Source organism: Meles meles, chromosome 10, assembly GCF_922984935.1.
Source record: "Meles meles chromosome 10, mMelMel3.1 paternal haplotype, whole genome shotgun sequence".
Lineage (NCBI taxonomy): Eukaryota > Metazoa > Chordata > Mammalia > Carnivora > Mustelidae > Meles > Meles meles.
This window is the reverse complement of record NC_060075.1, coordinates 3,148,650-3,174,922: the sequence shown is the minus strand read 5'-3', so window position 1 is coordinate 3,174,922 and position 26,273 is coordinate 3,148,650. Positions and strand designations below refer to the sequence as shown.

Sequence of the window (26,273 nt, the reverse complement as noted above, 5' to 3'; positions counted from 1 at the left end):
TAAAGGATTCTTTCCTTATGATTGACCTGGAGAGAGCATCATGGAATTTTAAGTATGGTTCTCGCTTTGCTATAAACAACAAACCTAAGTGTCTTCAAATAACTGAATCTTCTGGACCCCAATTTCTCATCTGTATATCAGACTACCGGAACTTTAAAATATATACACTCTTTACTGTTTTACACTAAAGACAGAACCAGGTTTAAACAGGTTAAAAATGCCTCAACGTAATGTGAACAAGCACTTGCCCTGCTCGGGACAAATGCTGTTAGTTTCTGGGTCAGAACAGCACCAGGCTGGTGGGGAGCAGGAGGGTCTCTGTGGGTCTGGTAGGTCCGTATTGTCCTACTGCCCCAGGGGAGGGCGCACGGGGGCTGCAGGACCCGGGGCACATGGCTGGCAGGGAAACACGAGTGCGAGAGAGACAAAGAAAGGGAGAGAGTGCGTGTGTGTCCCCTAAGCAGGGGCTGGTAACTGCTGTCGCTGCCCCACGAGGCCGGGAAGGAGAGTGAAGCGCAAGGACGGGAGTTAAGTCTTAGTGTCACTGCGCTTACGGCTTAAAGACCAGAACAAGAAACCAAACAGATTGTGGTGACGCTTGTCACGGGGCCAAGCTCCCTTCTCCTGCTCCAGCGGACAGGCAAGGGGTGAGGATGTGGGTTCCAGTGGGCTGGGAAGGCTCACACACAGAGGACAGTGCCGCTGCTCCTGACGCTAACGAAGGCGCAAGTGAACTGCGGCCATAAAGCTTCATGGAGAAACGGTTTGGCGTTTGTATTCACTCTCCGTGTAGCAAGTTCTAAAAACACTTGGGTAAACTAAGAGACAAACCTCTCCCGACTGCCCAGAAGGAATTCACTCCTGGGGCTCTGAACGACGGGAGGCTGGCAAGGGGAGGCAGACCGCATCCCTCCGACGGAACCTGCCATCAAACCCGGGCCGGGCCCATCACGGACACCACTGCCCGCGGGGACCGCCTTCTACAGCCGTTTCCAAACAAAATACACGGGTCGGCACCCAGCAAAGCGGTGGCCAGGAGCTTATCTTCCCCTAGCGCTGCCTGAATGACAGAACCTTCTGCTTCGTAGCATGACACGAGAACAGCCACGGACTCGCTGGAACGGGAAGAAATTCATGAATTTAATGGTGAGTCGTCAGGAGTGAACTGGTGTTTGCAGGGACGAAAATGGACAAACTCCAGGGAAAAGAAGGCCCGTTTGTAGCAGGAAGTGTGCGGGGCGCGACGCAGCACGTACCGATAAACTTCTGGCACTTGAAGCACTCCTCCAGCCACTCCGGGGTCACGATGTGCTTCACCACGGAGATGGCCGTCAGGAACTTGACCGTGCGTGTCACTTTGCTGGCGATGAGGTGCGTGCACTTCTGCGCCGACTCGGCGACCTCGCCCCCCAGGATGTAGAGCTTCTGAAGGGAGGAGCACAGGGCAGCGATGAGTGCGGCCTCAACGGCCCCGTGATAGCGCAGCACGGACGGCGCCCACGGCTGTCGTCACGGCCACAGACCCCACCTCCCTACCAATAAAGTCCCTGAGCACCAGGCAGCGCATCTCAGACCCGCAGCTGACGCAGGGTGCGTGAAGCACGGTGACCTACAGTCTCTGGTTTCAAAGAATCCCCACAGAGACGTGACCGAGGAGACGCGAGCGCGTGGAAAACACCGAGGGTCTACACTCAATTGTGAACACAAAAAATTAAATTGCACTGAACTTAGAATCGCATCTGTAAGTTTCTTTTCCTTAAAAACAATGAAAAGCACAATGTAAATCCGACATGACAGTCACAAACGCTTCGCTGCGCCCCACCCCCACGGCCCAGCAACAGGAAGCTGTTGCTCCAGGACGTGTGTCTGAGGTCGTGTCCCCACTTCCTATCCAAGGACATGATTCCCTGAGCCTCCCCCAGCTGGCCTGTGGCTTCCGTGGGAGACGCCGAGGGGCTAAGCTGGGCATTTCTAGGACGATGGCCTTCGAGCAGGCTTGCTCCTGTTCCCGCGGCTATAAAAACAGGTCTCGGTCTAATCACCAGAGTCCTACTAAGAAAGCAAGTGTCTACGTACAAAACCAAATGTAGAAAGCACAAAATGAGGTGAAAAACCCTCAGCAATTTAATGACTACTTATTACTATAAAAACTACTACAACTACTTTATAAGTACATGCTATTAAGACTGTTGGGATATTCCTGACTCAATATTATTTTAATTAACTGCTACCCTAAAACAAATATATACAGAACGGCATAGAGCTAAATATCCTTACAGAAAGCAAAATATAATTTTACCTTAATATACTGTTGAACTTGGACAGGCTCAAACCCGGTGAAAAGCACAAAAGGGGTCAATTCTGGTGTTAACTTTTTGGTGGGAGGTGGTATATCTTCGATCCTGTAAAACGAATACAGAAAACACAAAGCTGACTTTGTTCACTCAAAACTACTAAAACCCCTTGTTTGCTAAAGATCATTTTTATTTTAACAACTGCTGGGAGCTTTAAGTGTGTGGGGACTTTTCCATCAGGGAGAATGGGAGGCACCTGTCCTATCTTTCCCACATCTTCCACGGTCTCCCCACAAGACTGTGCACGGTGCCTCCAAGGAAAGTAACCCACTGACCCTCTCCCCCTCCCAATTACAAATGCGCTCAACTCCCGTCTCGATGGTTCTGCCAAGGACCTGTTCTGCGTGTGCGTCAGCCACTGAGGGGTCGTCCCGGGAGCTGCTGCCTCTGGCAGGCCCTCTGCCCTGTCTTACATATACCAGAGGCTCAAAACCAGCTATTGGACTTACGCACACCTTTTAAATTAAATCACTCGGTCTTTTACTTATCCTTAAAATTTTCGAGTTCCATTTTTACCTTATATTTGAGACCATCTACATAAAATAGTTTCTAAGGTTCATTTGAGGCATTTATATGACCATTTTAAAAATGATCATTGGGGCACTGGTAACTCCGTTGGTTAAGCACCCAATTCTGGATCTCAGGGCCATGAGATCGAGCCCTGATCCAGGCTCGGCGTCTGCTTGAGATCCTCTCTCCCCGTCCGCACCCACAGCCCCGCCACTGCTCATGCTCTCGCCCTATTAGATATGGTCACACAATCAGGACGTTACCAAATCCTTCTGTGACTCACACACTGTGATGTGGGGGTGGAACGGGCAGGATGCAGAGCAGGGGAGAGACTAGGGGAAGCTGGTGACCGCAGGGGACAGTCCGAGCAGGTCAACTGTGGTTCGCACGTCCAGCTGGGAAATAAGGGCTTTGGAAGACGCCGGGATGAAGCAGCAAGCTCCCAGCTCATCCTGCGTCCACTGTGCCCGACTCACCCAATGACAGCTGGGACGCCACTGCTGCCCGGAGCCGGCCGAGCCGGTCTTTGGCACGGGAGCCCCGAGCCCCCGCACACGCCCTCCCAGGGAGATCTCGGCCCCAGCCCGCCCCGCCGGACCCCCCGCACGCTCCGCCACAGGAGCTGCGCCTCACAAGCTTCCGATAAGGTTTTGTGTAAAAAAAAAACAAAACCAAAAAAAGACAGCTGTTTTTTTTTTAAATTAAAAAAAATACTTGCCTTTCACTTTTACGTCGAGCAATGAGACAGAAACAAACCACACTAAGTTGCGAGGCAATAAGCAAATCTCATTTACTGCGGAAGCCTCCGAACCCCGCTCCCCAGACGTGCCGAGGGCCGAGCGCGGCAGGCACGGGGCGGCCGTACCTGGCTCTCTTGGACGAAGGCTGGGCCGTCGCGTCGCTCGCTTTCGGCTTGGGAGGCAGGCGCACGCCCTGCAAGCGAAGGGTCACAGGCTTAGCTCACTGGCCCGTGACCGGGCGCGCCGGGCGATCCATGCCAGGAAGAGCCCCCGCTCCTGCAACGGCCACGTGCTGCGCCGCGGCGACACCAGCATCTGCCCGGGGCCCTGACGAGAGCTGCCGCCGGCAGCAGGCGCGCTCCAGACGCCCCCGTGTGGCTTGCTGCCCGCCTCCCAGGCCCCCCAAGCCCTCCTGGCCCTCGGGGCATCCCCGTCCTCCCTCCCCCCGGCTCGGCACCACGCAGGCCGTCCTCCAGCTTCAACACCGTGCAGCAGTTTTCACTTCATGCATGTGGCCTCGTGTCCCAGTGTGGACTGTGGGGAATACAGTCACTGCGGTCACAGCCCCTCAAAGCGGACGGCCCCTCAAGCAGGGCTGCTGGCTTATTATCATGAGTTTAAGCGAAAGGAACCACCCCACGTGACCACGGCGTCACATCATCAGGATGAAGGGAACACTGTGGACGGTCGTCAGTGGCTTCTAACAACGTTACACGTGGAAATGACACGGCAGATCGTCAGGAAGCAGGGCACAGGCCAAGGCGTTCTCGTAATCCTGATAAGAGCACGCTCCTCGGCGGCTCACGGGACACACCCCCCCACCCCATAGCTCCACGTGACCTGCAAGTCCATCCGCGAAAAAACCCAGCAGAGTGCACGCGGTCACACGCACCTAACCCTGCACCTTTAACTTCCACGGCCCCCACCAGGGACACCACAGCTGTCCTCGCGGTGGCAGGCATGTCAGCAGTGACAGGGGCCAGGGGCCAGGTTCTACAGCGTGGCATTTCTTCGACGTGCCACGGAATCACTGCCAGAAAACACCATCCGCGTCGCCCCATCACACCTGACCGACGGCCCCACCCACAGGGCAGCCCGGCTTGTCTCCTGATCGCCACCGGCATTCCAGCTGGAGCCAAGGACAGAATCGGACACCTCCCCCGACGTGGCCAGCCCCCCCCCCCCCCACGTCTCCTCTGCAGCCCAGAGCGCGTCAGAGCTGCCGGTGCTGCTATCAGGGCTCCCGGCCCGGGCGTGAGACAGAAACAAGACGCATGTTTGTCCTACTTCCTTCTCGCTCTTTCCAGCGGCCACACGGTTTGTGGAAGCCAACAGTGCTCCTCCGCATAGAAGTACCAGGCACTGAAACCACCACCAGTTAAGGGAGGAAAGGACCCAGGCCTAAACGTTTTGTGACAGGTGGGGAGATACAACCTTCATCTGTTACGTGGACAAATTACTCAAAGAGTTTTTAAGCGACAAATACAAATCCTGCATTTTTATAAGACAGTGACAGCCTAAGCGACTTGGCCAAAGACTGAACGTACCATTAGCAGCTCGGCCGACACTTTCAACGGGACCCTCCAAGCATCTAGAGAGAAAGAGAAGTTATTATGCAACAACACTGCTTACATGGGAATCCTGTTTGTGAAAACCTTTTCTGGGGCTGGAAACCTTAGACATGTAGGTGGCTTTGTAGACAACTTCATCAAGGACACAAGACAGAACTACGCTTGTGCTAACTTCTCTTCCAGGACAAGGGCAGGCGGGGACATACTCGGGGTGAACGCGCCGAGCCTTCTCTCGGTGAGGAGCTCGAGGCAAAACGACGACAGCCCAGCAACAGGCGTGCAGAGCGAAGCTATCCCACAGCCCACGGTGGCGGCCGGGCGTGGGAACCGCCGTCACGTGGCCGTGGCGCCAGGGAGCCAGCATGAAGGACCACCGCACGTCCCCCACACATCGGCGGGGTTGAACGCTTCAAGGAAGGACGAGGAATCTTTATGATGCTTTCATTTCAGAACAGAAGGAAGACAGGTGCGTCTGTCCCAAAGACAGAGATCGTGGCTTACACTGAGGACCTCTCCTGATTAAAGCCATCCGGACCTCACGCTGAATGAACTTGACAAGCGAGCACAGTAAAGCAGAGTCGGAACGACTGTCTTCTCGAACGGGGGTGCTGGAGCGCATGCAGCACAGCTGGCAGGGGGGCGACAGCGGTCTGTGACACCCAGGAGCAGCAGCAGGCCTGCCCTCGCTTGCCCACAGCTGCCCTCGCCTGCCCACAGCTGCCCTCACCTGCCCTCGCCTGCCCACGCCTGCCCTCACTTGCCCACGCCTGCCCTCGCCTGTCCACAGCGGCCCTCACCTGCCAACAGCGGCCCTCGCCTGCCCACACCTGCCAACAGCGGCCCTCGCCTGCCCTCGCCTGACCATGCTACCCTTGCCACGGCAGGTCAGCCAAGGCCCGACAAGGGGCAGGAGACGGGTGCTCGTCGACCACTGAGGCAGAGAAGGCCGGGCGTGGGTCCCGGGGAGGGGGCGCCTCAGAGAAGCAGAAACTGGCTGCAGACGAGACGGCAGCGCCCTGGCAGCTCCCCCGTCTGCGAGCGGCTACCAGGACGGCGACTGAGAACACGGAACCAGCGAGACCTCCCCGCGGGGTGGCCGAAGGGAGTGGGGGAAGGAGACCAGGAACGACAGGGACTGACCACGATGGGAAGGGAAGGGCACGGCTGCGCCTCCGGTAAACGCAAGGCGGCGGGAGCCCTGTAGCCCTTGACGTGTCGGTGAAACCCCACTTACCCAGCAGATTGAAAACCAAGTGCGGAGTCGGGGCGAACGGCTCCTGCAGATTGAACGCCGTGTAGCGGCCGTAGTGGACCTGTCTCAGCGCCTCGAAGTTCCCTAGGAGGATGTCACCGAGCCACTGGGCGTTCACACAGGGTATCCTCCACTCCTTGGCTTTTTCATACTTCAAACCGGTGGGTCTTTTTTTTTTTTTTTTTGAGGAAAACACACATTTTATTAAGTGTTAGACTTGCCCGCCGTTCAAAATAACATTTACTTTCAACACAGTACCATAGAAACAGCAGGGGCGTCTCGGCAGAGTCACCAATAACCCCTGGCGGGCGATTCCAGGACGCATCCTGGCTCAGGCTGGGTCACTGGGTGTCTGCTACTTTGCTAAGTACACCGCGTGCCCGGTACCTAACTTCGCTAGTCCTAATCTTGTTGACTCCTCTCATTTCCTTCCCCTTCTATAGGTGCTCCTGCTGCCATCGAACAGATCACTGCCATTCTTCTAACCGACTTGGGTTCTCAAACTCCCACCAGGAACGAGGAGGACTGAGGACCCGGCCCCCAGGGTCCCGTGAGGGACCTGGAGCCCCACCCCACACCAGGGTCCCCTGCAGGAGCCCCCCAAGCCCCCGGGGCCGCGCTTACTCCTTGCAGATGAGCACCGTGTTGCCGCGGCACAGGTAGCCCGTGTACTTGGCGCCCGCCAGGTAAGCCATCAGCTTCAGGTCGTCTCTGTCACTGTCGACAAATCCAGTCACAGAAATAATCTAAGCACAAAGAGAGCAAATAAGGCCAAGACGCAGCGACCGTTTGACCCGTGAACACTGCTCTTTTACCCATGTGTTTCCACGCGTCACCCGCGTCCCCGCACACAGGCGGGAACGCCCCTCCTGTGAACGTCCAAACCAGCCTCTTGTCCACGGTCCACCGATGACATGCGTCGCCACTGGGGAGGCGGGGGGGGGGGGGCAGCGAACAGGACAGCAACACGGGAAACCTCGCTTGTGTCAACAGGACGCCGTCCGGACCGTGTGAACAAAGCTCTCTCGTGAACAAAGCTCTCTCACTAAGCACGTAAACGCGAACTGGCCCGTTCCTCGTGCTCCTCACTAAACCCCAACCCGGAGGTTACATGAGCGCGAGACCCTACAACTCCAGTAAGTCCTGCCAGCGGGGCCGCTCCCAGTGCGCGAAGCCTGGTTGACTTGAGAGTTTTAAGTAGCGCCAGAGGCTGGAGAGACCCGGCGAAATTCTGCTCCGCGCCGGGACTCTGATGGCTTTCAGGGACCCGGACCATGAGACAGCGGCACCGCAGGGCCCTTTCAAGCTGGGCCCGAGGGAGCACGCCAGGACGGGGACTCATAGGCCCACGGGGGAGACGGGCAGGCGGGGCAGGATCACGCCGCCAAGGGATGTCCCTTACGTGCTGAGAGCAGGGCTTTCCGCCCGGAGGGAAGGCCACCGGGAAGTGGAGGGCGCGGTGAGGCGGCACCAGCTTCTTCTTCTTCAGGACCATGTTGAGCCAGTGCGCCGTGACACACCTCTTCCTCTCCCTGATGGCCTGCCAAAGAGAAGACGACGGGTTTGCCGGGCGGCAGGGCGTGCGGCCGCGGGAGGAGCGCAAAGCGGCCAGGCCGTGTACTGTGGCAGCGCCTGCGCGGCAAGGCCTGGGGGCCCGCAGGGCCCCGAGCGCTGGCTTTACCCAAGGGACAGCTGACAGAGGCAGGCGGGCTTTCACGCAACTAACAATGGGACCCACACACAAGCAGCCTGCAACGGGGGCAAAAGCAACACATTTTATGAGAACCCGAGAGATGACTCTGATCACGAGTATGGTTTGTGATCACCGAAATGAAAACTTCCTTAAGAACACCGAGGGCCCCACAGAGAACAAGTTTCTTCTGAAAAAACATAACTGCCCACTAAATTTAACCACAGAGAGAGCCATTCACGACATACCTAACGACCGCGGTCTACCAACAACACTGTTAGGAGAAGAGACGAGACTTCGGGGAACAGTTGAGGTGACACCAGGAGAAAGCCTGTGTCCCACGGGGCCTTAGAGCCGCTCCACAGCCCCACAATAGCGGGAAATCCTGCTTCCGCCCCCCAGTCGGTCAGTGCTGCTCTGCATCGAGTAAAAGGACCGTGTCCTTTCCCTGACACCACCTGGGATCGCCTTCACTTTCTCCACGCCCAAAGACATAGAGGCCAGCAGTCCACAAACATATTTATGCCAGCAAAGATTGATGAAAATCATATTCCCTTTCAGAAGAGACAAAAGTCCTTTCCAAAGACACTAGTCTCTAGAACCCTTGGATGGTCTTTGAAAAGGGACAGACCTCGCTGCAATCAGAGCCGAGGCCACTCACCTGCGCGTACATCCCGCTGACCTGACTCTCGCACAGCAGGTGTGTGCACCGGCTGGAGAACGTGGGGTCCACGGCGCCACCATGCGTCTGGATTATCTAGACACACAAGACCCAAAGCGGCAATCAACTTCAAGTACTCAGGAAAACAGAACGAAACTTTAAGTGTGACTGCTCTCAAAACAATCCACTACAGTTCTCATGGTCTACTTCACCGAAGGGGGTACGCTGGGTACCAGCTGTGTTTACGGGTGTTTCCATCCAGCACCACAACGTGAAAATGAACTCCAGCGCGCTCTGAATCTGAATCCCCAGATGGAGAGGAGCTAGAAATGGAGCGGCCTCTTCCTGAAGCAGGGCCTCCTCCACCTGGTGCCACCCACGTGTTAGAGCCGCTGATGCTGCGGGGGGAGGGCGAGCCCGTGCAGGACGCTGGCCGCACCCCTGGATGCCCATAGGACCGCCCCAGGGCCCCCCCAGGTGTGACAGTGAAAACCTGCTTCAGACATGACCAAACAGCCCCTGTGATTAGAGCCATTACTCATTTCTTTAAAGGGAAAAAAAAAAGGCAGCGTGAAAGCGGTGAATACCAAAAACTGTTAACTCAGACCCTGAGCAGGGGCGAGGGGCTGCTCTGTGCCACACAGGCGTTAGACGGCGGGCCAGGGGGTGTCAGAGTCCAGCAACTGCAGCGGAGTGACTTCCACTGTTGAAAAAGACGTGCCCCGCACAATTCTGCTTCATCTCCTCGTTAAGCTTCGCTATGCGAGCCCTTCGCGCACAGGTGAGGCCTGCCGGAAGCAGCCACCTTCCTGCCGCCGGCTCTGGCGCACCTGCTGTGTACCCGGCCCCCCTCCAGGGACAGGACACAACCCTGGCCACGCCCCCCATTCGGCCACATCACCGTTGGCGCTGGAGTCCGCCTCCAGGCTGAGTCCACTACTGCATGTGCCCTCCCCAGGCTGGTCCAGAACTGCCCTCCCGCCTCCCTCTTCCCGTCCTGCACACCTCTCCCTCTGGCTCCCAAGCCCTTCGGAGAACACCACGGCAGCCAGAGCGAGGCCTGCACGTCCCCGATGTGCTTCCCCTCGGATGAGAGCCCGATCCCCTCCGTGGGTACGGGCCAGCCCCATGGGATACGGATGACCACGGGCAGGGCTTCCTCCCTGCTGGGCCGCAGCTCACACGCCCTGGGGGCCAGCCGGGAGCCCCCCCAACCGCACTGCCCACAGGGAGCCCGAACCCTGCCCCCTCATCCTGCAGCGCTGCTGCCTGGTGCCCCACCCCTGAGGAAACGAGTACTGAGCACTGCCGCGAGTCCCGGCGCCGTGGGTGGCCCCGTCCCACAGCAGCACATGGTGCAACACATCCCATGCCGAGAAGCCCACCAAGCGGCCTGGCCACCCGCGCTACCCAGTGCCAGCCCTCGCCACCCCTCTGGCCTGCCCCAGTGGAGGCGGGCTCCTCCCGCCGCTCACCTTCCCTCTGCCGGACACGGCCCCTGCCCTCACCCCACTGACTGTGGAAGGCTGAGGAGGCCGTCCTTGCCGCTCTCGGCCGGGTCACCTGCCTCAGAACCCTGAGCTGCACCTGACGTGGCGTGTGCCCCTCCCCCCCGCCCCACCGTGCTGAGCGCCCTGCCCGCACCTCCCCTGCTCTCTCACTCCCGTTGTTTAAGGCTGGCCCTCCCGGGCTAAACCTTTAATCCAACAAAACAAAAGCAAATTTTCCCCTACCTTTTCTTTGAGTTATTCTACTGATTTTGAGGACAGTCTCTACCCACGGCCTAACCCTTCCGTGATTTCATTCTGAAGCGTTTTCTGCCACTGTCACTCTCAAACGGGCCCGCCCCTCCTCCCAGCCCTGCCCCAGTACGGGGTCCTGGCATCACTTCCCTGTGCTCCCTTCATCCAACTCCCGCGATTGAAAATGTACATCTCTCCTGTCTCCCTGTGCTCTACGGCCAGAGGGAGAAGACGCCAGCGTCCACAACACGGGACGTAAAGGAGGTGTTAGAAGGGATGCCCCAGCCCAGAGTCTGTGCCTTTCCACTGCCCCAGCCCCGCCTGCGCCACCCGTCTACCTGCGCTGCTCCATCTGGGACACCCTCCCACACCCCCCCTCCTTGTCCTTTAGGACAGAGTTCGGGAATCATCTGTTCCCACAGACCATCCCAAGGCACAGACCCGCCACCCAAAGGGTGATGTTCTGTCCCAGGGCTCGCCCTGCTCCGGCTGTCCTGCCTCGTCAGTCCCGGACGGACGGCAAGTTCGCGAACTGACACACCGTCTTCTGCGTCTTGCGCTGCCGCTCCCGCAGGGCAGAGCAGGGTTGACACACAGGCGGCTCCGCCGGAAGCGCGTCCCAGGCGAACGGAAGCTCACTCACGCTCGATTTTCCTTTCAAATCTGACTCAGTCGGGGCTTTGCGGCCCTGACGGGAAGAGCCCAGCCTCCTCTTCTCTACGGGGCGCCAGAGAGGATGCTGACTCCGCGAGGAGAGACTGTGCGGTCCCTTCCTAGCCGCAGAGCTAAGGTGCCCCAGCACCGCCTCTGGAGACAGGACTGAGGCCCACAGCAGCGCGGTCCCTGCTCCAGGGCACCAAAACCCTCCTCTGACTCTCGCATCCACGGTGACGTGCAAATAATTCGCGCCCGTAGAACGCAGGAGCTGAAATGCCGTGAAGGGTGACAGGGTGCTTTACTTTGCCCTCACAGCCGAACAGCCCTGCAGCCCAGGACCGTCTGCCCGAGGTCGCAGGGACCGAGAGCACAGACGCCGCCACACGTGAACAGCGGCACTGCGTGCGTCGGGGGGTGGGGTGCGGGGCGCCCCATGAGCGCCGCCCGGGCTACACTCGGAGCGGAGCGCTCGGGACAAGGCTCTTCCTCTGCGAGCGCGACTCACCCGCTTCCAGGTGGCCAGCAGCTGCTTGTCAGACATCTGCTCCGGGTAGTCCGCAATGGCAAACACGCATCCCAGTAAGAAGCCGTCTTCCGGAACTGGCACAGAGACACACAGGAGGAGCGAGACCCGTGAACGCAGGAGTCTGCGCGCGCACGTTCGCTTGCCCCTGGAGGTGTGAACTGAGCCATCCCGGCCAGGACGGCCAGCAGCAGCCGGAGCACTAGCCTGGGGACGCTGCTGGGGGCGCGGGGCGGGGCCGTCTGTACCGGTGATCTGACAGCAGCACCCACGGAGCGAACCCCCGGCGCGGGCGAGACCCGGCACCTGCTCTTCACCTGGTGAGAGGCTCGGGGATGACCCCGCCCCCTGCCCCCAGCCCCGCCCCCGCTCTCAGCGCGGACGTACGCTGGGCTCCTGCGAGAAAGACCGACACACCCCCCGGGACTCACTTTCCACTGCTGGGTCGTGTCCAAAGAGCTGGTGCGGGGGCTGCTGGGACTGCGGGTGCGGCGGCGGCTGGTGCTGCTGCGGGGGCTGGTGCGGGGGCTGGTGCGGGGGCTGGTGCGGGGGCTGCGCCGGGTGCTGCAGGGCCTGGGCCGTCTGGCCGGGCGCGTGCGGCGGCGCCGGCTGCAGGCGCTGGAGCTGGAGCTGCTGCTGGAGCTGGAGCTGCTGCTGGAGCTGGTGCTGCTGGAGCTGCTGCAGGACGTGCTGCTGCGGCGGCTGCTGCGGCCGGTGCAGCTGCTGCTGGGCGAAGGGCAGCGGCTGTGGGGGGAAGGGGTGCGGCGGCGGCTGCGGGTACGGCTGCTGGGCGATCTGCGGCTGCGGCTGGAGCTGCAGGAGCTGCTGGGCGGGAAGGTGCAGCACCGGATGCGGCGGGGGCGGGGGGCGGCGGCTGCGGCGGCAGATGCGGCTCGGGGGCCACCTTCACCTGGCCGAAGAGCACCGCGTTGGCGTTCGCGTGGCCCTGCTGGCTGTGATTCACCTGCTGCTCTAAGGTTTTTGTAGGTGCAGAAAGGGACTGTAAGATCTAGGAGACAAACGCGAGGCAAAGTCATTAGCCTTGGTCACCGAAATGTCCTAAGATCCCTCCGGCGACAGAGGACGCGCGTCTCTCACACGGCCGGGCGGCTGAACGGAACGGGAAGCCCCGACAACAGTACGGCACGTGCCTTCTCCACCCGTGAGAGCATCGCCAACGTCAACAAAGTCAGTGAACCCCGTTCTGAGACCAACACTTGAAAACAAGGAAGACGACAAACCTACAACCTGGAACGGCTGATGGGCCGCACAGAGCACAGTGACAGGGCTGCGGAAATAAATAAAACGAAGGCACCACCTGCTCCCGGGGGCGTGCGCACGGGGGTGGCTGCCACCGCACAGCGCCCCACCGGAACCCCCTCCCTCCACAGACTTCTGCTGACCCAGGGATACTCCGGGGAACATCAGCGGACCCGGCAGCCTTCGGCCTGAACCCAGCTCCCTTCCCACAACAAAAGCAGCGGGGTCAGAGTCAACACGAAGGCCAGCCCCCGAGTGAAGGCACCGACCCGGCAGCAGATAACCCCCCCCCCCGCCCCGCCCCGAGCCACCGGCCTCCTTATCTGTGGTCACCCTGCCCACGCGCTGGCACACTCTGTCAACAGGGAACAGAAAAGACACCAACAAGGGTTTGTTTAAATGGTAAATGTTCTCGCAAATGAGGAATCCTCAGCAGAGCTGGTCAATAACCTTCCTCAAAGAGGACTTGGGGCTCTTTACATGGAACTGAAGTGTTCTGATCCAGAGAAAAACCCGACTAGCCAGACTGTTTCTGTTCCGGTTCTTTCTGCCGCACAGTGACAGGAGTCAGCACAGCGCTCTGTGCCAGCTAAGGGGTTGGGGCGGACGGAACAGGGAGTCAGGAGACGTCAGAGAACAGGATGGCGGTCATTGTACTACCCAGCACGGTGCTGAGTGACACAAAGGCTCCACAATGAAGCTTCTTCTCCAATATCCAATATGCTCCAGCAGCAAGAATGAGACACCATCCTCGGATGGTCAAGAGAACTGGAACAACCAAGCAGATTTTACTAAAAACAAACACAACGTGACCCTACTAAAAGCGCACTTTTAAATAAAACTCTAGAAATTTAACTTTTCTGTCAGCCACAGCTACAAAGACATCGCAAGAAGGACCTTACAACACGTCCCCCACTTAAACGGGCTCCGGAACACGAAGGTGGCACGATCCCCGAGGGGAAGGCGAGCACCGGGGCCTCGCGACGAGCAGCAGCACGGTGGCCCGTGGGACGGCAGCACAGGGAGAGCCTGAGCTCCAGAAGTTCTCTGCGTATTCAAAGGCTCCTCCCTGGAGCTCTACACAGAGGTAAGTTTAACGAATCATAAATAACGGGTAATAATCTCTTCTCTGTCCTTCAAAGTACTAAGGAACACCCTGTGCAGTGGAAGGAGATGCCCCCCCCCCCCCACGCGCACGCCTCCACCCGGAGGGCCCGGGGGCGAACGGCTGCGTGTCCTCAGGGGGTGGACCACGAGCCCCAAGCACAGAGCAGGGTCAGGTGGGAACCGTGGTAGCGGCGGCTTCTGGAGGGAAATGGAGTTAGGGGAGGGAGGGAGTTTATCACTTTACGGCGTTGGATGCCAATTTAAGTCTGTACCTGTGTTTTCTTACTCTCGGAAGGAACCAGCAGGTAAACCGCACTGGTAAGAAGGAATGAAGGCCCGTCTGCCCCAGCGAGCAGGGTCCAAGCGGTCGCCTGCCTCCCGCTGCCGGCCTGTGCGCCCCTATCCCCAGATCAAAGGGAGCTCGGGAGGGTCCCAGGGCCCCTCCACATACACTCCACAGCCAGGAGCCAAGTCTGTGCTCTCAGCTGGTCTCACAGTTGGCAGCAGGACTCTGCAGGAGGCCAGGGCCCTTCCCTGTAGGGACCACAAGCAGAGAAGCTGGGGGAAGCTGGGCCGTGAGCACAGGGCAGCTGGGAGCCCACGCAGGTCGGAACGAGAGCACCAGGCAGAGTGGGACGGCACTGGCCTGGAAAGCTGGGCACCTGGCAGGCCAGCCAGCGAGGGGACTCTCAGGACATCACCTGTGCTCGTCAGACGGCTTCTCGACGCTCTGATCTGCCTCTGGCTAAACACACGTTAACCCGAGGAATCGAAGAAGGAAGTGACCTTCCTAGCTGCGTGATCACATACTTGGCTACACTGCAAACAAGCGTTAATGAACGTCAAGTCGGAATTTCTCCGTCATAGGATACCACCGTCGTCTTGAAATCAGGTGCATACTGAGTGCCCCAACAGGTGAAGAGCTACCACACAAACACCACGGCTCCTAGGCACGATGAATCTGCAACTTAGACCGTGATGGTTAGCTACATCCTCCCACTCCACGTCTAATTTTTTTTTAAATGTTTCATCAATTTATTTGACAGACAGCGATCACAGGTGGCAGAGAGGCAAGCGGGGGGGGGAGCAGGCTCCCCGCTGAGCAGAGAGCCCGATGCGGGGCTCCATCCCAGGACCCTGAGATCACGACCTGAGCTGAAGGCAGAGGTTTAACCCACTGAGCCACCCAGGCGCCCCTCCATATCTAATTTTAAACTAAATCCGTCTTTTATTTGTAACATTTCAAAAATTCATTTTCTTCACGTCTGGCAGTAAAAAATGACCTAACGCTGCTGGAGAACTTGGAACACCTCCTCGTAGCCGCTGCTGTCCCCGGAGCTGGGCCGAGCCCTCCCAGTTTCCCACCTCGCAGCACGACATGAGCATGAAGCCCGCTTCTGACGCCTCTCGTGCAGGCCGCGCCCCAACTCCCTGGTGTGGTCCCTCATCTCCACTTCCCAGATCGCTCCATATCCAAATACCCATTTAGGGAGTGAGGGATTCAAGCGGACACCAGCGGCCACCAAAGCAGCAAAGGCCACGGCTATGGCCAAGAGCAGGGAGCACGTCTGTCCTGTTGGAATGGCTGACCCCGTTCCGGACCCCTCCACTCCGGGAGGGCTGGGCGAGTGCTCCCCGGGCCATGGGCTCCCCGGGCTGCCTGCCGGCCGCGGGCTGAGCATGCCCACCCCGAGTCCTCGCAAGGCACTTTGTCATCTGCCTGCACACCCCGGCCTCTCCCACCCCAGGGACACCAGCGCTCCCTAGTTTCTGACTGCCTCATGCTGTCCCCCTGTGGCCTTCCCCCCACCCGCCCAAGTCCCTGGCTTTCCAGGGCTTTCTGACCATCACCCCTGCTCCTGACAGCCCCCGGGGCTGGGCCCGGACCTCATGTCTTTGGCAGCCACCCCCAGTCAGAGGTGCCGCTGCCCACAGACCCCCTAACCGCATTCTGTGTTCCGTCTTCTCCCCGCCCCTCCGGGGACCCTATGGGAGCACGAGCATCACCTGGACAAGCCTCGCCTTGCCGTGCTCTGACCACCTCATCCCAGGGACCTTCTCCTCAGCCCCTCAACTCCCTGGCAGCGTCAGACTGTCCTCACGCACACTCCTCGCCTCCTGCGCCCCGGAAGTCCGCGAGTGTGCGGCGGACAGGGAGGTGCGGGCGTGGGGAGTGAGCCCGGACACGGCCGCTCGGCCCCCAAGCACTGTCACCGTTCAGACTGCAGAACACGGGCTCGTCCACTTCTTGAGAAATGCCAGAGATCCCATGTTTACGAAGAATCTCATGATTTTAGCAACAAAATTCGAAACTACTTGGGCCAAACCGAAGGTGCCGCACGAACGGGGCCGTCAGTTGCTGGTGCGCAGCCCTGCTCCGGCCGTCTGTGGGCTCCAGCCAGCGCGCCCCCCGAATCGCCACGTCAACTACCCAGGCTCTGCGGCCTCCGCACCCCCTCCCGACCCGGTCACCATCTCACTCCTCTTCCCAATACCCCAAGGTAGACTGCCAGCCTCAAACCGGGTCCTGACCAGGTCCGACACTGCTGTCTTCCCAGAAGCTCTGTATGACTATTCCAGAATTTTCCATTCTCCTCAACCCCGATGACCTCCCTCTTCCCCTACACACGCTGCCTCACGCCATCTTAATTCCCTTCCTTCTGACACGGAAAGACGTGTTTTCTTTGCCCCGGACCTTATTCTGGATGGCTCCACCTTCCAGGACCGCAGGGACCACACACTGGATCGGTTACTCGCGGCCGAGTCACGGGAGGGAGGACGGGAAGGAAAGAGAACTTTCAACGTGCCATCTCCGATAGAAGATTCTCTAAACCACCGCCGCCGTCACACCCGACAGTGACGCCGTCACCTACATGCGTGGTCACCCTTCCTGGAGCCCCCTGCCTCGCTCCTCAGGCAGAACGGTACAGGCGCTGGGGGGCCAGGCCCCTGCAAGGGCCTCCGGCTCGCCCCACTCCGTCAAGTCTCACTTTTCTCTTTCCTCACAGCACAGCAAACACACACCTGCTCCTGGTCTCCACAGCTGCTGTTCCTATCGTCTGGAACCCTCTGCCCCCGGCTCCTCCCACCCCCTCCTCCGTGAGGCTGTCCCTGATCCCCTCATCCCAATAGCCTTCCTCCCCCAATGGCTGTTCTGTGACCCCTTCTCACGATCTTCAAAACGCCCAAGACCCACAGAAGCCCTTCTGTTTGCGTCCTTCGGTCTTCTCCACCGGAAACCAGGGCGGGACACTTGTCTTTCTAATTTGCCCACAGAAATGGGCACGGCCAATGCGCCATCTCAATTATGTTCTTTCAGTTTTAAATTGAAGGACACCTACTAAAACGTTTAAAACGCTTTCTGTAGCAACAAGCTCCAATCATAAAACTATCAATTAAGACTAAGGCTTCTGGAATGAGTGAGCAATTCCGGTTACGTTATCTGCCTACTGTCAGCGAATGAGGAGCACCGGGTCACCACCGGGCCTCTCTCTGCTGCCGCCTCTCTCTGCTGCCGCCGCTAACCCGGGGTTCGGGCGGAGGGAGACCTGCTTCGGGGGCGAGCGCTCTCCACACTGGTGTCCCGCCGGAGTTTGAGAGACACTGAGCTCCACACGCACACACGCACGCAGACAACTGTAAAACACATTCTGAGTAAATACTGCTGGTAAGTCAACCGTTCTGAAGAAGCAGAACATAACTGTACTGCGCTGAACCAGACCGTAAAACCCGATTCCCAAATCCCCGCTTTAAGGAGTGACTCACGTGGGCTACGTTTGACGGCCGGCTCATCTGCTGAAGATCAGCGTTGTTCGTGATGTTTCTCAGGGTCCGCACAGCCGGGCTCCAAGCAGCGATCATTTCTGATCTGTCCGAACTCTGGAGATTCTGTCCCGGGGCCAGGAGGTTGCCCCGGACCTCAGGAGGTAAGATGTTGCCTGGGACAGGGGGGACGTTGGCGCACAAGTTAATGAGGCCAGGCTCCTTCCCCGCGGGCAGTCTGCGTTTCGCCGCAGCTAGATGTGGGACCTCAGCGGGCGTCCAGTTTAGATTCCTCTCTTGTTTCTCGGGCGAGGAGTCTGAAGAATCATCAAACATCAACTCCCCTTTAGCCTTTTCGGTGTTGGATTTGGGTGAGAACTGCTGGTCCCCTGAAGGAGATCCTTCCTGAGAGCTGGCAGGGCTGGATTTTCCCTCGGAGCTTCCCTCATTTGGGGACTCCTGCTCCTCATTTTCTACCTCCTCCTCCTCCTCTTCTTCTTCCTCCTCTTCTTCTTCATAAATAATGAGTCGAGGATGATAAAATGCTTCGTCCTTTTTGGTTTTTTCAGATATGCAGTCCAGGACCCAGTCAGGGGTCACGATCTTAACGCCCGCTCTCTTCAACGCGCACTCGTACTTCTCCTACAAGCGAAGCACAGACACGCGAAGCTGTGAGTCGGATCATACACCCCCACGTGCGCGTCCGAACACAGACTCAGCACAGGCGCGCGGCTGAACTGCCCAGCCCTACGGCGTCGTCATACGCAGACGAACTTAAACTCCTTTCCAGCGCAGGAGCGGGAACCAACCAGGACCCAGGATCTCACGCTGGCCTCAGGCCGGCAATAGTCGTTGGAACAGATTTTGTTTCAAGTAACTTTTATAAATGGTATCAACTAAGGAAAAAGTACAGCTAGCAATGCCACGGAAAATTCTCTTCAATGAAATAAACAATCGCCACCTCGTCTAGCTTTTGACACCTTGAAGGAAGAGCGCCTTCAGGACATCCAGCGCGGTCCCGGGAGGGTGCTGACTTTTCCCAGTGAGGCGTCCAGTTTGTCGAGCCCCCTCCACAGAGACACAAGGGACACAACACGCCTCTGACCTCACGGGGTTTACGACTTGGCTTGGGAGAGAAAGTAAAGGCCCCAGAACATGACGCAGGAGCCTGCGCTGAGTGAGGCAGGAATAAGCCCAGAGAGAGGCCCTACGGCAGGAAAGCCACACAGCACGGTGAGGCCTGGCAGGGGCATCAGTGAGCACAGCATCAGCGAGCACAGCGTCCGGCCCAGGGAAAAGGTGTGTCACAGGCAGGGGCTCTCCTCCCAGTGAGGGTGTATACAATGGAGCAAATCCCAAAGGAAAGAGAGGAATAGGAAATAGGAGGCGCGGGGAAGAGGACCCCGGAGCTCGGAGATACACGAGATGCTCGCTGCGGCCCCCCAGGCAACAGAGCCCCACGCCCCGCCTCGCAGCCCAGGAGGACGGCAGCTCCCGGGCAATCCCGTCCTTAGGGCCCCACACTGAAGGCCATTTCCTGTCGAGGGGACCGAAGGTGGCACGTGCGGTCTACGGTCGGGGCAAGGGGGACAGGCAGCAGGGCTGTCCCGGAGTTGTGGAACAGACCAACGGCCGCCATCCGCGTGGCACGGCCGAGAGCAGCACCGTCCAGCCGGACCTGCCTCCCAGGAAGGGGGAGACAATCCCCGTGTACGGACCGCCTGTGGCTCCTGAGGACGTGCCACTTTAACCCTTTCCAAAACACAGGCCACACCCGGTCACGGGGGAGCACACACGAGTAATCAGTGAAGCAGAGAAAAACGGAAACGTGGTCGTGACCCCGTGATGAGCGACCACCGCGGCCCTCAGCGTGACGACTTTGCGCACGGAGCACAGAGCCTTCACGGCGCGGCCGCACTGAGATCTCACGATCGACCTCCCACGGCCACACGTGCACCCTACCCTGGTGTTCTGGTGACCCCGAGACGAAGCCGAGCGCGGAGAGCCGGAAGACAGATCCCCGCGACCCCCGCTTCTGCACGCCTGCCCGGCCTGGCTCCTTGGCGACACGGCTCACGAGCCTCCAACGGACAAACACGCAGCGCCCCGGCCTCCACGCTCGCCGTTGCGCCGCCTCATGCCCACGGCCTGTCCGCTTGAGCCGGGATCACCGCTGTGCTGCCTAGCTGCCCGCCGGCAGCCCCCGCTCACTGCTGTCCCCTCCAGGGCCACTGAGTTGCGCCGGGCGTTCCGACTGCTCGGTGTTCTGCCGCCCTGAGAAGCTGCAGTCAAAGCTCGACCCCCGCAGCCTGAACGGTTTATGTATGCGGATTCCCAGGTTCCAGAAGTAATTCCCCAAGCCCCCGCCCGCAGGCCTAACTCCTTGAAATGACACCATGTAGACACCACGACTGACGTGGCATATTCTCTTACTCAGATACAAGCGTATCTTTAACTTCCCTTAAACTTACATACAGAAGCGTGTGGGGACACCTAAATGCTTGACTCGGTAAAACTATGGCTTGTACGAACCGTAGCATCTTTCACCAGGATAAAGCGTGTGTGCACCTGCGGGCACACGCCCAGCTACCCGCGCCGGGTGACACGCGCCAGCGCCGACCTCGGGACGGGCCCCTGAAACTGACACAGCACCGTGTGCGGACAGCAATTAACACGAACATTAACAAAACTAAGAAAATGTTTATTCTTTATTCTAAAAATCATTCTGAAATATTCAAGTATGAACTGTTAAATCCATCCTCCCACAGTAAACACAGATGACAGGTTTTTATGGCAGACCGGAGACCATTTCTTGACTACCTGTCCCAAAAGAGCCACAGCGCTCTCTCGGGAAAACGTCGAGTCCGGATATACACCAAAGTCGCTATAATACTACAGAAATAATACAGATACACAAAATGACCAAATAACACATATATCAAATAAACCTTATATATTATTTTCCAAGGTAGAAAGGTGTTGAAATAATATGAATAAATTTTCTTACTTCTGTTACCAAGTAGCAAGCAGAGACCACTGCCATGACGTGCAGCGGCTGAGCATTCTGGACCCAGAGAGAAAAGAGCAGGCTTAGCGCCAGCACCCACGGCAGCAGCCTTGGGGTCTTGGTCTGCACAGCGTGCGGGCCCGGCACACATCAGCTGTGACCCACTTCTTGCACAAATGTGTGCACAGCTCTCAACTCAAACGCTGTGTATGTTTATATTTCACTCGGGTTTTCTCTCCCTTCTCACCAAATGGTTTTTGTCACCGGAAGACAGTTACTGCTTAAACCAAGGTGACCCAGGAGCAAAGCAATGTTGAACACCCTGGCTGGGGCTAATTTACTAGCTGAGTCGTTCTCATTCTTGAATCACCAAAATCACAAGTCATTAAATGTTGTGGACTGGGACGCCAGCAATGAGGCCGGCGGGGTCAGGGCCACAGCCGGCAGGGGCAGATGGCGCTGGGCCACCATGGCAGGCGTGCTTATACGACGCGGAAGCCTACAGCAGCCGTGAACCGGCCCTTCCCAGTATCGAACGAGCACACCCTGTCCTGTGGATTTTGTGACTAAATCCCTCCATTCTTCTCCACTTAACTGACCATTTTTAAAACTTCCAGAGTATGAAAGGTAATTTCACTATGCTATTTAAACATTTGCTGTGTTCATTAAAAAAAAAAAAAGGCTGAAAGAGACGCCACTGATTTTTGTGTGCCATCAGCTGGTCTGTGGGACAAACCCACCCCCCTCCCATACGGCCTCTTCAATTATCGTTTAGCTCTCCAGAAGTATTGCTCGTCCCTACAAAAGCTATAAAGACTTTGTTTCCAGAGCTCCTGGGTGGCTCAGTCATTAAGTGTCTGCCTTCGGCTCAGGTCATGATCCCACAGTCCTGGGATTGAGCCCCGCATTGGGCTCCCCGCTCAGTGGGAAGCCTGTTCTCCCTCTCCCTCTGCTTTTGTTCCCTCTCTCTCTGTGTCTGTCAAATAAATAAATCTTAAAAAAAAAAAAAAAAAAAAAAAGACTGTTTCTTTTCAACTACATAAAATCAAATGATTTACTTTTAGCCATAAATTATAAAATAATATAAAATAGCACAACCAAAGCATACTACATTTCTATTACTGTTATGCAAAATGTAATCTTTTACTCAAATAGATTTTAAGATTCAAACCTTAAATTTCCACAATAGACGTGTCTTCCTGGACGGAGGGGCTTACTATGTGACGGCCACTCCCGCTGGCTCACACTCTGTCGTCAGGAATCAGGTGCCGCAAGGCCCGTGCCAGCGAGTCAGCTCTGCTCGGCATCAAAGCCCCGGGGAAAGGGGTCTGCCTGGCAGGGCCCATGCACACCAGCCCCGAGTGACCCACTGGGCAGTGGCGCCCTGGCCGCGTACCGCGCACACGTCTCTCCTCCCACACCAGTCAGCACACCCACGTGGAAAGCACAGTGACAGCACGGAGACCGAAGGCAGTAAGGAAACACGGAGGGGATACCAACGCGTGGAAAGGTCTCACTATAAATACGCTGTCCGTGACACTCAAAGGTACAAGTAACTGTTCAGGGGAGGACCAGGGTTTGGCTTCCAGAGAGCGGTGACTCTCAGATTCTTGGGCACATCAGGGTCACCGGGGGGCGGGCACTGACACAGACGCCGGGGACACTTGCCCTCGGAGGGTGTACGGTCTGCCTTTCTAACAATCTATAGGACAGGCTGCAGCCGCTGACCTGGGGACTCTGCCTGGGGAACCAGAAGTCGGTGGCCTCACCAGTGCTGAGACAGGGGCACCTACAATTACCAGGATAAATGTGCTTTTATATATTCTAGATTATTAAAAAGGAAATGGCCTCGAAAACGTCACCAAATCCATGTTGACAAAGTCACCCTCAGCACAAGACACTTCTAAAGACGAGTGTGGACGACCAACAAATTCTCACAAATAAAACGAACTGGTTTTACTGGATCTGAAAGGAAGCTCAAGGGGTTCAATGAAACCCATGAAAGCAACCCCCACTTCTTTGCATCTAGAGGTCAGCTCTGGCCCTGCATCGAAACGATCATCCTCTCCCATCCTCTGTGGAAGGAGGCCGGGTCCAAGGAACACGCACCAAGAGAACCAGCTTGTGTAAAGGGATCTAACAATTAGTTTAAAAGAAACTCAAAACACGTGACTGCAGGAAATACGGAGAGGACGACGTTCGCGAAGCGCTTACCCCCTTGGGCTCGGGAACGACCAGGTGCGTGCATTTCTTGTTGAGCTGCAGCTGACACCCCCCGCCGTAGAAGGTGAGCAGAGCCCACAGGGCACTCCTGTCGTCAGACGACACCTGACAGAGGGAGACACACATTTCAGCCCGTGCAAGGTTGTCATTAAAATACACTGCAACACTGTAACAGTTCTGCCCCATCTGCTTCAATCGAACTTAAGGGCATTAGTGGCAACACAGATGTGCTTTTAGCTACTTGCTTATCGGAACAAAAACTTCCATTCTTATCGTGATAGTTTGAGAGACATCTTTTTTTGCCTCATCACCAAATGAATTAAAAAACTTATATTCACACTTCAAAAAATGAATGGAGGATTATTTCAGCGGAAGTGACTAATACATCATTCCATAACTGTACTGTTTTAAAATGTTCAAATACAACGGCAGTATCAAAATCAGGAACGCCTTAATCGTTCGTAGGTAAGTGATAATTACAAAATGAATAAAATATAAAGATAAAAATATAGGTATCTGTAAGCTCCGGGAAAACGTGAAGTATTGCTCAACACAAAGGAACTAAGGCAAGCATAGAAGGAGTAACTGTTGCGCTCGCCCAAGTGACGTCGATGCCAGAGCAAGCGATTCATGCTGGAAGAGAGGCTTTCAGAGGGCGCGGCCAGCTACGGTTTTCCGCCTGCCGACTGTGCCAGAACTGTGCCAAGAGCTTCGTAAACATTCCTAACCCCGGGGACCGCCGTGGGAAGTCGGACGTGTTAGATCCACTGTCCGGATCAGGAAACAGACTTAGAAAAATTAGTGACTTGTCCGAAAAGCTGGCTTTTAAAACCCAGGTCTGTCTAAACCCAGGCCGACCTGCATTTCCCCACTGTTCTATCCTTCTTTAAGGGCAGTTCCTACCAAAAATAATTTCTAAAAAATAAAATTTTAGATTCTAAAAGACAAAAGAAACAAGAAAAGGTGTGTTAATTAATTCTAAGGTAATCATTTAACGGAGTCAATTTTTTTCCTGGACCATTGATTATAAATTGAGGGTTAGGGTTGTTAAGAATCCTGAACGCTGTCTCAAGTTAACTGTGTAAAGTATTTATAAACAGCATGTTTTTGACACCTGCCATTATTCAGCTAACATTTTACATCTGCTTTCAGCCACTTTACAAATGTTTCCAGATATTATTCTGCACTACACACTGCCGTGACTACTACTAAGAACACACTGATTTCATAAAATCACCTTGAAAAATCACTACTTTGTATCTCTTTTGTTAGTCACTGTCACATTTCAGAGACTGGACTAGAAAACCTGTTTTACTGGAGGCTTTTACAAAACCATTTATCTGCTGCCGCATTTGGAGAGGTGAGATTTCATTACGTGAAAGTAGAGCCCGCTCCAATGAACCGTCGTGTCATCTTTATTAAAAACGAAATGAAAGACACAGAATCTCGGTATGCCTTCTGCAGCGCGCGGGGTGACGGGAGCGACCGCAGGCAGTCTAGTCCGTGGCTCTGGCCGGCCTGCGTCACAGGCCTGGGTCTCAACCGGGACGAGGGTGTTGCTGTGGAAAGAACATTGGCGGGGAGAGAGGGAGGCCCGGAACAGATACACGGCCTCCAAAACCAGCTCCTGTCCACTTGGAGAACTTCCATGAACCAGGTCCCTCCTCGATGCGAGTCTGGGTTAAATGACTTCAAACATCCACGCCAGCTCATTTAATGAATCTGTATCAGCAGGGTTAATTTAATAACTAAGAATGTTCTTTCCACACCAAAATGTTAAGTTATCTAGGGGTGATGGAACTGGGGGATATTTTTGTTTTCATTTTTATACTTTTCTGTATTTTCCAAATTTTCAAGAGCATTAATTTTATAACTGGGAAAAGTGTCCTTTTTTTTTTTTTTTAAAAGAAAGCAATCTTCATAAACTAAACATCTCATCATCTGGCTAGCAAAGCCTAGACATGACCTCGATTCCTGAAGACCAAAGCTGCTTCCATGGCAAGTCAGGCCAACCTGACCTGACTAAGTGGCTGCCGACCCCCTGGGCCCCGCCCACACCCGTCTCCAACCACAGAAACTGTGTGGGAGGGTCTGGCTCCATGCCTTCCCACCCTCGGCTCCCACTCCGCCCCCACTGCCCAGGCCTCCCCCGCACTAGCATCTGCAGGCCGCTCAGGCTCCGTTAACTGCTTTCTCTCCCCAGTCTGCTCTCCTGAAGAATGGAGCAGAGCACCGTCGTCTCACTCACACCCCCGCTGAATAAATGCCTTTATAGCAATCGGGAACACCTGCCCTTCTTGGGAGGTCTCACAAGGAAGGAGGACATCCTTGGGTCCAGCAGCCTCCCTGAATCTGTCCTTGTCTCACCCTGACTGGAAACTACAATCATCCCGATTAAAGCTGGGGGTCTAAGAATCATGTCTTAAACTTCTTTGAGATCTCTCACAGTACCTAATACAGTGCGAGGCACATGGGTAGGCAGTCAAGAAATACTCGATTGAGGTACAGAATGGAAAGGGCTTTTATTTTCAGTCTTCAAGACTTAAATCACGACCCTGGCCAGGCTCTTCATCAGACTCTCGACCTGTCCCCCGAAACCTACCCAGCACATTACAACGGGGCCCCCGCCTGCATCGATACCGGGTCAGGAGAAGGCAGATGGTGTCTGTGCTTCTCAGCTTCTGCTGCCACAAGCTCCCTTCCCTACCTCTCCCTGGGAGAGCTCTGGAAGACTCCAACAAAGAGCTCCAGCTTGTATTAACACCCTGACGGGGAAAAGACAGAAGGTCACCGAGAGCCACCAAGCAGCCCTTTTGTAACGGCGGGGTCCTGCCTGGTGTGCGCGTGTGTGCGTGCGAGCGCTCCAGTGTTCTGCTGCCTGGTGCAGATCGGCCAGTGCGACGGCCCCCTCTTGGCACGATTTCCACACCTCGCACTCCCTCGTACCTTTGTGTGTGCACAACGTGCGGTTTACTCGCGGGTCTGTCTCCCCTTCTAGAATGTACACTTACTGCGGAGCAGACAGCCCATGTGAATTGACCTGTACCCCTGGGCATCGCTCCTGTCACCAAAGACGGACTCATCAGGTGTCCGCTGCACCCAAGTCCCTCAGCTGCACACTGGGCGTGCTGTCTGTTACTCCGTCTTAAAACTGACATTAACACTTCTTAGCAACCACAAAGTATCGGTGTCCCCAGGGCACTTTTCTTAACCA

At 56.5% G+C, this 26,273-nt stretch overlaps 1 protein-coding gene across 1 annotated transcript in view; it reads right to left on the bottom strand.

Moving 5' to 3' along the window:
* The window catches only part of PAXIP1 (PAX interacting protein 1), a 47,963-nt gene that overhangs the window by 7,256 nt on the left and 14,434 nt on the right, over window positions 1-26,273 (bottom strand). The window contains 13 exon segments of the mRNA XM_046020052.1: window positions 1,257-1,425; window positions 2,300-2,402; window positions 3,730-3,797; window positions 5,152-5,195; window positions 6,410-6,594; window positions 7,052-7,173; window positions 7,830-7,967; window positions 8,779-8,874; window positions 11,683-11,777; window positions 12,132-12,583; window positions 12,585-12,709; window positions 17,833-18,471; window positions 23,051-23,164. Coding sequence (XP_045876008.1) covers window positions 1,257-1,425; window positions 2,300-2,402; window positions 3,730-3,797; window positions 5,152-5,195; window positions 6,410-6,594; window positions 7,052-7,173; window positions 7,830-7,967; window positions 8,779-8,874; window positions 11,683-11,777; window positions 12,132-12,583; window positions 12,585-12,709; window positions 17,833-18,471; window positions 23,051-23,164 — 2,350 coding nt within the window.